Source organism: Hemibagrus wyckioides, linkage group LG16 (assembly GCF_019097595.1).
Source record: "Hemibagrus wyckioides isolate EC202008001 linkage group LG16, SWU_Hwy_1.0, whole genome shotgun sequence".
Classification (NCBI taxonomy): Eukaryota; Metazoa; Chordata; class Actinopteri; order Siluriformes; family Bagridae; genus Hemibagrus; species Hemibagrus wyckioides.
Genome location: NC_080725.1, coordinates 14,167,057 through 14,178,943, shown reverse-complemented (window position 1 = coordinate 14,178,943; position 11,887 = coordinate 14,167,057). Strand labels below are relative to the sequence as shown.

Below are 11,887 nucleotides of genomic sequence, written 5' to 3'. Positions count from 1 at the left end.
ACTGTCGCTGACCAGAAAATGGTGCTGAAAAACTCTTGAAATCCACCATACAACTGCTATATTTCATAATATAAAGAAAATATACTGAAAATGAAAATGGACTTGATTTGACTTGGACAAAACCATATTAACACAGTTTACAAAAATGTACCATGTAAAGGCAAATATGAATATCTATAAAAGCCCTTACCTTTGTAGTACTTGGAAGAGTTTGTGTCCTGTTAAAAGTGTCTCCTTCATTAATGCTGATCAGCTCTGCGTCTGCAGGCGGAAACGGCGAGGGGAAAACCACTACGTCACTCTTCAGTGTGTCTGAACTAAAACACACATCATACTGCTGAGTGGATTTCGAGTAAGACCAGCTCCCGTCAGGGTGTGTAGTGACCACTGGAGCGCTGGACCTGCTAAAACCGCCGTCTGTCCCGTAGCATTTCGCTGCTATTAAAGCGATGAGGCTCAGTAAAAATATCACGGACACTGAGACAATAGCGATGAGCAGATAGAGATTCAGATTAGAAAAATTCTCCTCCTTTACTGGTACTTGTCTTAGTGAAGGCTGCAGGCTGTCCATATTTTCCACAACCACAACTTCAATGCTCATAGTTGTGGACAGTGAAGGTTCTCCGTTATCCGAGACAGTAATGATAAGCGGGTGAGTTTTTAAGTCGTTGTCACTCATTCGTCTTTTAGTCCTTATTTCTCCTGTACTGGTTCCGATTCGGAAGAGATTCGTTCCTTTTGATTCAGTTATATAATATGATAATAGAGCATTATAACCTGAATCAGCATCTACAGCTCTGACTTTAGCCACAAAATACCCCGCTTCTGCAGAGTAGGGAATGTTCTCAGCGTTTACTGATCCGGGTTCAGAATAAGGAGGGAGAAAAACTGGACTGTTGTCATTCTCATCCAGGATAAAAACATTTACAGACACGTTACTACTTAGTGGAGGAACACCAGAGTCAGTGGCTTGAACAAGAAACTGGAACATTTTTATCTCCTCAAAACTGAAAGACTGCATGCTGTAAATTTCTCCACTGGCAGAGTTAATGCTGACAGGCATCAAAGGCATGTTAGAGTTGCTAAGTAATGAATACGTTATTTGAGCATTTTCGCCAAAGTCCATATCTTGTGCAGAGACGCTTGCTATTAGAGCACCTGCTGGACTGTTCTCTTTAACATAAACACTCACAGAAGATTCAGGGAAACGAGGTGCGTTATCATTCACATCCGAAATATGGACAGTTAGGACAGCGGTGCTAGAGAGAGGAGGGACTCCTTCATCTGTGGCTGTTATTGAGACGTTATACAGGGCGTTTTCTTCTCTATCAAGCGCGCCATTCAGGACCAGGGAATAATATTTCCCCTGTGTGGACTCTAATACAAATGGAGAATTCTGAGATACGAAACAGCGCACTTTTCCATTTTTACCCCCATCCTTGTCCTGCACGGTGATAAAAGCAATCACTGTGCCTTTCTTGGCGTCTTCTCTCACGTTGTCCAAAAGAGAAGATAGTTTAATATCCGGTGCGTGGTCATTGAGATCCAATACCTCCACTAACACTTTACAGTGTGACGCCAGTGGACTTTGTCCTCTATCCCGGGCCTCCACGAGAATCTCATACGCGTTTGCTTCTTCATAATCCAAAATCCCTGCCACTGCTATCTCTCCAGTTTTGCTGTTGAGAGAGAATTTGTCCGCAATCCCTTTTTGACCTTGTTTAAAGGTGTAAATAATTTCTCCATTGACGCCTTCGTCAGGATCTGTAGCGTTAAGCTTTATTATAACTTTACCCACTGCTGCGTTTTCTAAAACCTGAGCTTTAAATAATTGCTTTATAAAAAACGGCGCGTTATCGTTTGCGTCTAAAATAGTGATGATAATGTTTGTTGTTCCAGATCTCTGTGGCTTTCCGCCGTCCAGTGCAGTCAGGACGAGCTGGACCTCGGCCTGTTTTTCTCTGTCTAACGCTTTTTGCAGCACTATCTCCGGAAATGGTGCACTGTCTGCCTCGTTTACCTCTAAATTAAAAAACGGGTTGGCTGAGAGCTTATATGTGGATACAGAATTGATTCCTACATCTGGATCTTCCGCTCCAAGAAGAGCAAATTTAGCCCCTGGAAGTGTGTGCTCAGATATCCGAATATTTTGCGATTTTACAGAAAAATCAGGTTTGTTGTCGTTAATGTCTAAAATCTTTACCTCAATGCTGTAAACATTTAAGGGATTGTTTAGTATGGCTTCCAAGCTTTCCGTGCACGCGTTGTTATTCGGACACAGCTCCTCTCTGTCTATAGTCTCCAGGACGTACAGAGCACCAGTTTTTATATCCACATCAAAATGTTTCTTTGTAGATCCCGAAACGATTCGCAGCATGCGACGTTCGAGCTCATCCACTTTTAGGTTTAAATCCCTGGCTAAATTTCCGACAAACGTCCCCGGACTCGCCTCTTCAGATACGGAGTACAGGATCTGTCGGGGAAAAGCATACTGTGCACAAAAGGAAAGGATATACGCAGAGACGATCCAGAAACGTCCAAACTCATTAGACGAGGCCATAATCCTCAACGTTTTAAGATGCAGACAAACTGAGCTTGCGTTTATAGCGACTTTAACTAATTAAAATAAATTTCAGTCCAAACATATAAACATAAGACGACGCTATTACTCCTGACTTGAGTTGTTACTGGGTGTGTACTCGATTGAAATAAGAGGATAAGCCCAAAAGAGAACTGACTTTGTGCTTTCTGGGTAGACAGTGCCATCGCGTGGTTGTTTCACTGGCCAGAATTCTTAGTCATGTCAGGACAATTAAGGATGCGTTTTAACAACTTAAGTATAAGTGAATTTATGAATCAAAGCAAATACAAATATGCAAATATTTTCAGAACCATGGATAGTTCCGCTCTATCAATCTGATTTTATTTATATAGGCTCACATTCTTTGATGATTTAGAGAATATACATTTAACCAAATATATAAATCCCTTTATAAAGTATATATGAAAAATAATATAGCACTATTTGTTCTAATGTATTACTTACAAAAAAAATCGTTTTGTGTGTGTATTAAAATACCTGAGTATTTTTTGCTGTTTCTAAACACTGGTGTCTGTATCAGTTCTTACGCAGATGAGAGTGTTTGTAAGGTTTAATGATAGGTTTCCTGTTGATTTTTCAGATGTTATTTATTTATTTATTTATTTATTTATTTATTTATTTATTTATTTATTTATTTATTTATGTTGACATTTTTTTGCTGCGTCAGTTTGTCTGAAATTGTCCAACAGTTCCACCTAGTGGTGTATCTCTCTTTCTCTCTCTCTCTCTCTCTCTCTCTCTCTCTCTCTCTCTCTCTCTCTCTCTCACACACACACACACACACACACACACTCACTTTTCTTTTTCCACACATTTTTGTTAATGTGTTTGATGTGTGATACAAATGGGAGAGGTTTAGAATAAAAGGAGCCCTGCAGAAGAAGCTGATTTTTTTCTCTCTGTGTGTGTGTGTGTGTTGTTTTTACAGTGAATGACTAAGTAAGTGAGGTAAAAGGTATGGTGCTCTAAATCAGGAGAGAGAGGGGTTGTCATGGTAACTGTTGCCATGGTGAGAGTGCTAGGTCCTGACTTTAGCCCACTGATTGCAAACTGCAGTTGTTTTCATCTGTTCTATGAAATAGGGGCATACATATTTTTAACTGTATCAGTAAAAAAAATGAGATTTAGATTTAGATTTGGAAAAGTTTAGATTTATTTGTAAATCAGACCAAAAAATAACAATGACCCAGAAAAATGAAACAATTCATAAATACTTTATTTATGTTGCTATATTTAGAAGAGCAACTTTAAAGAAGAAATAACATTCTAATTCTGATACTTTAGAAAGAAATTTTATGTCCATACACCCACTGGCAAACATCTCACTTTCCAAGATAATAACACTGTGAACTCAAGATCTACGATTAAAATTGAAAATAAATACTGAAGCACACACTAATTATTCTGGGGAAAAACAATAACCAGAGTCTCTTTTTGTTCGTAAATTCATTTTGAATGCAAATAAATTGAAGAAACTCCGTCTGTCCAGATGGCACTCTTTACACACTGTTCAGATCGCAGTCACACATCCAAGACCAAGGAACACTGCTTCTGCGCTCACTCACAGAGCACAGAACATAAAAAAGCAAAACAAAAAAAGGCACAGTTTTTCCTTTCTCTCATTTCACTGTAACCTTTTCCTTTTCTATGGCTGGCCACTTGGACATTTGGCTGTAGGAGGTGTTACAAATTGTTTAAATATACAGACTCAGCACAATTATAACAAATATTTTGTGTAAAATGCCACAGCAGCATAAACCTTATTTCAACATTTGTGTTAAAATTGTGCTTTATACCATATATAAACAATTTAATACACATATAAAGTATATCCAATATAAGTAAGTGTGTTTTTAGAGTTTCCTGTTCGTTAAGATACAATGTGGGTCTAACAACTGCAACACTTGATTCACATTTCAAATACACACTCTTTACTTTCTCTCTTCCATTCATTTCCTTCTTGTTTCATTTTCAGTTTTTTTTCTTTCACGGAATACAGTTAGCTTGCTTTTTTTCTATCATTTTGGCATTTTTGAACACTGCAGCATGATTACAATGTGGAACATAATGCACTTAACACAAAGCAGTAATATACACAATACACTTCTTGGTTTTATAATACATATATACATCAGTGTTTGCCCTTCATACATCTATAAAACAATAAAAAATTTCAAAAACCCGCTTACATGTTGGCAAAAAATTACAAAGCCATACAGCTTGTTATACAAAAACAGTCTGATCATATCTAAAGAAGCAGTAAGTAGTATTTCAGTCACAACAGTCTCATTTATCTCGACTCTTTGTTGATCGCACGACTAACCACGTACATTCTGCTCTACTCATATAGTATACAAATTTTAGTATGCAATTTTCAGCCATAATTGCAGGGGTTTTATTTAATTTTGCCAATGAAGTCATGCTTAACTATTTGAGAAATAAACAAATCTGTAACTTCTTGGTAAATATTCAGTGTCTTTCTGTCTCTCTCTCTCTCTCTCTCTCTCTCTCTGATATACAACATACAGTATCTCACAAAAGTGAGTACACCCCTCACATTTTTGTAAATATTTTATTATATCTTTTCATGTGACAACACTGAAGAAATGACACTCTGCTCCAATGTAAAGTAGTGAGTGTACAGCCTGTATAACAGTGTAAATTTGCTGTCCCCTCAAAATAACTCAACACACAGCCATTAATGTCTAAACCGTTGGCAACAAGATACTGTGAGATACTGCACATTTCCAGACCCATGTTTTGGAGAGTTTTGTTTCATTTGACCTAATATTTAGATGCTACTTATTGCTTCTTTAAAGCTTCGTAGCTACACACATATCTGTGCATGCCTGCATGTGTTATTTCTGTACATTAGCTGCACAGATTGTTGGGTAGTCTCGATGCATCGGAAGCAGCAGGGTTTCAAAAAACTTTATTAAGGTCTTGTAATGTAAACTGAAGTAGTTTTGCGAGCAGCAGATCTGAAGCAGGTGCAGGTAGAAAGTATTGTATATGGGCAGGTAGTGTTAGCATTTGTTTGACCTGAGCTATATAATATATATATTCCAGGCTTTCAGCAAGATTATATGCTACAAACACTCCATGCAAATAGAAGAGGAGTACAGAAGTTCATCACTATATAACTTATGAATGAATGTTTGTCATTTCCTTGATTCTCAAAATCTAGCCTTGGTATGAAAGAAAAAATCGCCCTATATGGGCAGTTTGCATATAACACACTGATTTGTAACAATTCACACAAGACAAATTGTATGAGAAGTTACAAGGCAAAAGTTAAGGTTCTTTCTAGATCACCAAAAAAGCCACATGCCTGGTTCATGAAATTGTGCTCTTCAGATTCTATTTTACATGAATAGGTTTTTGTCCAGTTCAGAGTGCTTGACCAGAGTTGCAGTGGTTTGGCATGCTTAATAGATTGATTTCCAAAGGGGAAAAAAGTCAAATATATATTTTGAATTTATCTTGGTTTGTGTACATCTGTGTACATTGTGTACATTTTTCTGTGGTTTGTTTCTCTTCTCACCTTTTCACAGGGTTTTAAGGTAACCATCTTCTTTCTTCCTCTCAATATTTAGAGTCCTTTCATGACTTAATTCAGTTACTCTTTAGTAAACTCTTTTTAGCCATGCAAAGTCTTTGTTGTACAGGTTCATGAGAAATAGGGTGGGTAAATGAGAGGTTTTTCGAGTGTTTATCAGAACATGACCTCTCCAACTAGGTCAAGATATGTGTTCACCTGGGATGATGATCTATGAGGAAGATTCAGGATCAAGGTAGATCACTGCTGGATTCCTGTTAGGAAACAATAAGCATCGCTAGTCAAAATAAAGAAAACACAATTTCGGATTAGCACAAAATTATTTTGTCTTGGCCAAAAATTAAATAGGGTCTCAAAGCATTTTTATAACTGTCATGTAGTATCTTACAGGTGGTTGAATAGCACAAAGACCACAGATAAATAGTAGAATGAGTGTCACATTGAACACACTTCCTCCCAGTTAACTGAACTACTGATTACTCCAGTTAAGTGAAACCCAATAGAATTACAACAGCTTTGTCTAAATCTCAGCTTTAGAATTTCTATATGATCAGCAATAGATGATTTTCTTTTCTTTTATTTATTTATTTATTTATTTATTTATTTATTTATTTATTTATTTATTTATTTATTTATTTTAATGCTATAGTTACATTTGTGCTCATTGTTGAAGCTGGGGGAACAAGCACTGAGAGTTAAAGCATCACTCAGGCATCAGGATCCTCATATTATCTGTATACTATGTTTTTTTCATGGTTAGAGACCCATAAAGTGAAAGAAACTCAGCTGAAGTATAAATGTGACTGATATTGAAATTTCTGTAATAATCAGTATTGGCAGTGATGGCCCAAATTTCTGTAATAAGCTAAGCAAATTGTTTTAAGTCAGCAATGTTTTAGGTACTTTTTAATTCAACATTTAGAGCTATGTGATGTTTCTTAGATTTTTTTGCACATTCTTCATAAGTTCTTATGTGTTCTCTGTAAATAACACTATGTAACACAAGAATGGGGAAATAACACTTATTTCCCAGGAACAAGAAAAAAGTAAAAAACTTTTTACATAGTGTAATGGTTTATATTTGCATGCTGTACCTGCAGTGTGGAAGATCTCGATTCACTGGTAGTTGTGAGAGCAACACTCCGTGGTATACTAGACACGATGAAGCCGGAGCCGTTGGGCAATGGCTGTCGAACCACCACTTTTCCTTTCCGAGTTTCAGCTAGAAAAAGACTGTACCAGTAAGCATCACTGGAGATGAGGGTGGAGTCACCGATGGTTGAATTCCTCTGGCTGGTCACGCTGTTTCGACTATGAACAGCTGCTTTGGAGGGTTTGGGCTTCTGACACTTCAGCACAATGATGACCAAAATGGTGATGAGTAGAAGAAAAGACACAGACCCCAGACTGAGCAAGAGATACAGGTTCAAATCTGTGAACAGATCATATTCCATCGGCATCTCAGTCGTCTCAGTTAACTGCGTGACCACTACTTGTTCCACAGTGGACACTTTAATGGTGACTGTAGCAGAGCGTGGAGGATCTCCATTATCTTTGGCAACAATCACAAGTCGTTGATGTTTGGGATCTCGGTAGGTGAACATACGAGTGGTTCGCACCTCACCGTTGTAGCGGTCCAAAGTGAACAGAGACGCATCAGTGACCTGGAGGAACTGGTAGGTGACACGTGAGTTCTGTGCTGAGTCCGCATCCAGTGCGATGACCTTTGCCACCAGCGAGCCCTGATCGGCGGCTCGTGAAATCACCTGGTCAACGACAGAGTCATGAGCCCTCCACGGTGACACGATTTGAGGTGTGTTGTCGTTCTGGTCAAGAATTATCACTTGCACTGTAGCATTGCTACTGAGAGGTGGAACACCAGAGTCTTGAGCTTCTATGTGAAAGAGAAACTCCCTCTCACGCTCGAAGTCAAAGGCACGCAGAGCATACAAGTTCCCATTTTCTGGGTTTACCGAGAACAATGTAGACACAGACATGTTGGAGATCTCTTTCTCTACTATAAAATAGACCAAGTACTGGTTTTCATTCAGATCTGGGTCGTGTGCAGTGAGAGAGCAGAGTAGCTCACCTGGCTCATTGTTTTCAGGCAGATGAATTGTGTAAAAGGACTGAGAAAACGCTGGAGCATTGTCGTTTACATCCAGGATCTCCAAGCTAATAGTCTCATTGTCAGTTAGTGGAGGTGTTCCTCCATCCGTAACATGAAGCATGATTTCATAACTAGAATCTTTCTCACGGTCTAGTGGATCTTTTATAGTCAGTTCAAAGTAATCCTCAGATGATTTGTTTAGAAGAAAAGGCAACACATGAGCATCGTGTAAAGAAATAAAAACTTTGCCATTATCTCCAGAGTCTCTGTCACTCACACTGACCACTGCTATCACCGTTCCCGTAGGTGTGTTCTCCTTAATTGAGCTTTTGAATGATTTAACTATGATGTCAGGATAATTGTCATTTAAGTCTGTGACAAATACCAATATTTTGCATTGTGCAGAAAGTGGACTTACAGCTTTGTCCTTGGCTTCAACGTACATTTCAAAACTTCTCGTCTCCTCATAATCGATCACCCCTTTCACTCTGATTTCTCCGCTATTGGGATCCAGCGAGAACTTTTCCTGTGTTTTTTCAGACGTGTACAGCGTGTATGAGTACACAACCTGAGCATTGCTGCCTTCATCCTTGTCTGTTGCGTTGAGATGCATGACCAGCGTACCGGCCGAGGCATTTTCTACAAGATCAACTGAATACACCTGTCGGTCAAACTGAGGAGTGTTGTCATTAGTGTCCAGTACTTTCACAATGACTGTGGCGGTACCAGTCCGTGCCGGTGTGCCACCATCCACGGCTGTGAGGATGAGACTGTGCATAGCCTGCTTTTCTCTGTCCAGAGGTGCTTGGAGAACGAGGTCCACGTATTTCGTGCCGTCGCTTCCTGACTGAATCTCAATAGTGAACTCGTCACTTTGGCTCAGGAAATAAGTCTTGATCGAGTTTTCTCCAACATCAGCGTCAACTGCGTTATTTAAAGAAAATTTCTCTCCAGGCCTTGCTGATTCTGAGATATCCAGCGGTATGCGCTCCCTCCTGAACTGAGGGGCGTTATCGTTTATGTCCATGATTTCCAGCTCGAGGTTGAATATGCGTAACGGATTTTCTATGACAACGTCCATTTTAAGGAAACAGGACGAGGACGTCTTTGCGGGACATATGTGCTCTCTGTCGATCTTTTCGGTTATGAACATGTCTCCGGTGTCTTTGTTAATATCCAGGTATTTTTTGCTGTGGATGTAGTCGAGTTTCACATTGCGCTCCGCGAGGCTGCGCGCGTCCAGACCCAAATCCGCGGCTAAATTCGCCACCACAGTTCCTTCTGCAGTTTCCTCCGGGATGGAGTACCGCGTCACGGTGAAAGCTAAGCCCCAAAGTGCGGAAAACATAACAAATCGGACGTGCCATGACCTCCTGCAAAAGGCGAAAGCTCGCGAATTCATAGCGGACAGAAAATAGCGATCTGAATAAGCACGACCTACAAACGAACTGCGTTCACGACGCAGTTAGAATATAACTACAATATAATACCCCTGCATTAAAAAAATACCCTGCATAATCCTTAAAGGGTGTGTGTCTGTGTATGTGCAAAGCATCCAGGACTGTCATGGCTTCCTCCACAACACACACACACTCACACACCCCTCCCCCTGATAGATAATAACGATCCGTTAGAGCTGCGCTAGGAACAGCACCCTCTCTAACATCCTCTGGCTCTGTCCATGTGAAGGAAAAATAAAAGCTGTTCTCAGAACAATAGGAGGGGAAACAATCTCCACAATCATTTTCAGATTCAGAGCAGCGACACCGTGCGAACAAAATCCTGCGACTTTTAGATAATTGCGAGGCAAATGTGCTGCTCTTTAAATACCTTTATGCGGCAGCGCGGTAAAGTTAGTTGTAGGTTCGATATTCGCTGGATATTCATCTATAGGCCGTCTGCAAATTTACCTCTCAGTACAAAACGAAGTCCAATAATTAATACAAATTATGTTTACAAAGCCATAGTAAATGACTTGTGGACAAACTGGCTGAAAATGCCTCCCCTAATGTATGTACAGTACACAAATATTTTTAGAGAAAAAAAAATACAGAAATTCATCAAAATGGGTTTAGTCATGTTCCGAAGGTTGTAGTACATTTGTAGATCTTGTAGTTACAAGACTGACCTACTACATGTGAAATTTTGTCAATATCACCCTTACTGTATGTACAGTATACAAATATTTTCTTTCAAAAATTACTGTAATTCACTAAAAGGGTTTACATTTGCTGCTACAATACGTTTAGGCAGTTTTGAAAAATTATTTGCATGTCGATATAAAGTTGCTGCATATTGTTAAAACTAATCGTGGTAAAGGTATCTTTGTAACACTGTCGACTCTATAGAACAGTGGCAATCGAAAGCGAATGTCTGGCGAATATCGAACCTAAAACTAAATTTACTGCGCTTTATGAGGCTGATTCTAACTGATGTGTGATAAAGTAACACATTTTGGATCTAATGCAGCTGTATCTGTTTTAGATAAAATATAGATACATGTAAGTGTAGAGTACACACTGCCGAACAAAATGCAAGCACAGTAAGAATTCCAGATGTGGTTGTTGGTTTTAGTAACGGAGATAAATCTCAGCTCAACTGGTTATTCAAAAACTGTCCCAGTATATCTGTCAACTTAAATACTGTCCCCACGCTGATATAGATAATGAATTCATGAGTAAGGATCCAAGCCAGCTCAGGTTTAATTGCAGCTTATACTGTAATTTCAGACCAAGCTTAAAAAAAGAAGTAGCCCTTTAAATATTTTTCATTTAAATGTGTTTAATCTGTGGAATGTTCATGAATAGAAATCTCTGCAGCTTTTTTTTTTTAAATATCAATCAATTTAATCTGAAGTGGCCAGTAGATATTTATTTAATTTACGTTTAAAGGGGTTCATGGCTCCAAAGCGTTTGAGAAAACCTTTCCCTGCACCACCGGGTCATCCCTGTTGGGACAGTTTCAGCACCGCGGACAGCGTCGTGTTGGCACAGGTTGAGCAACAACATGCCAAAACCTACAGGTTGGAAATTCTCGAAGTATGCTCATATAAATGTGCACCTGCAGGGTTTAAATTCAGCTAGATGTCAGGCTGAAAGGAAAGGAAAGGAAAGGAAAGGAAAGGAAAGGAAAGGAAAGGAAAAAAAGACAAGCATAACAAATATCACATTTGCTTTTTGTTTTTCTTTTTTTTTTTCAAGCAACAAATATTTGTAGTCATAACACTCAAAATCCAAGGCAATAGAAAACACAGTACAATTCAATAGAATGAAAAGGTAATGAACTGTACCATACATTGCCACTGGAGCTGATGACAGTTTGGACAGTAGTTCATGATTAGCACCAGCTGAGAAACAGGATATATCCATTTATGTGGTTTATTACAAAGCATTTACAAGAGCATTAGTGAGATCAAACACTGATGTTGGAATGTTGAGGAGACTCCAGTTCCAGTGCATCCCAAAAGTGTTCAGTGGGGTTGAGTCAGAGTCAGGGCTCTGTGCAGGACACTTCTCTTCCAAGTTCTTCAACCGTAACCTCCACACCATGTCTTCATGTAACTATAGGGACCTTGTGCCCAGTGACATCATCATGCTGGAAGAGTATTTGAGCCTCT

General features: G+C 39.1%; 2 protein-coding genes across 2 annotated transcripts; both read right to left on the bottom strand.

Moving 5' to 3' along the window:
• Positions 1-127: 127 nt before the first annotated feature.
• On the bottom strand, positions 128-2,686 carry LOC131367146 (protocadherin alpha-8-like). The gene has a single exon (XM_058412408.1). The coding sequence runs from the start codon at positions 2,558-2,560 to the stop codon at positions 128-130; it is 2,433 nt and encodes an 810-aa protein (XP_058268391.1). The 5' UTR covers positions 2,561-2,686.
• A 1,091-nt stretch (positions 2,687-3,777) lies between these two features.
• On the bottom strand, positions 3,778-9,847 carry LOC131366528 (protocadherin alpha-C2). Its single transcript, XM_058411038.1, has 2 exons — positions 7,256-9,847; positions 3,778-6,415 (listed from the first exon to the last, which is right to left on the bottom strand). Exons 1-2 carry the CDS (start codon positions 9,671-9,673, stop codon positions 6,392-6,394), a joined length of 2,442 nt encoding a protein of 813 aa, XP_058267021.1. The 5' UTR covers positions 9,674-9,847; the 3' UTR covers positions 3,778-6,391.
• Between the last annotated feature and the right edge of the window lie 2,040 nt (positions 9,848-11,887).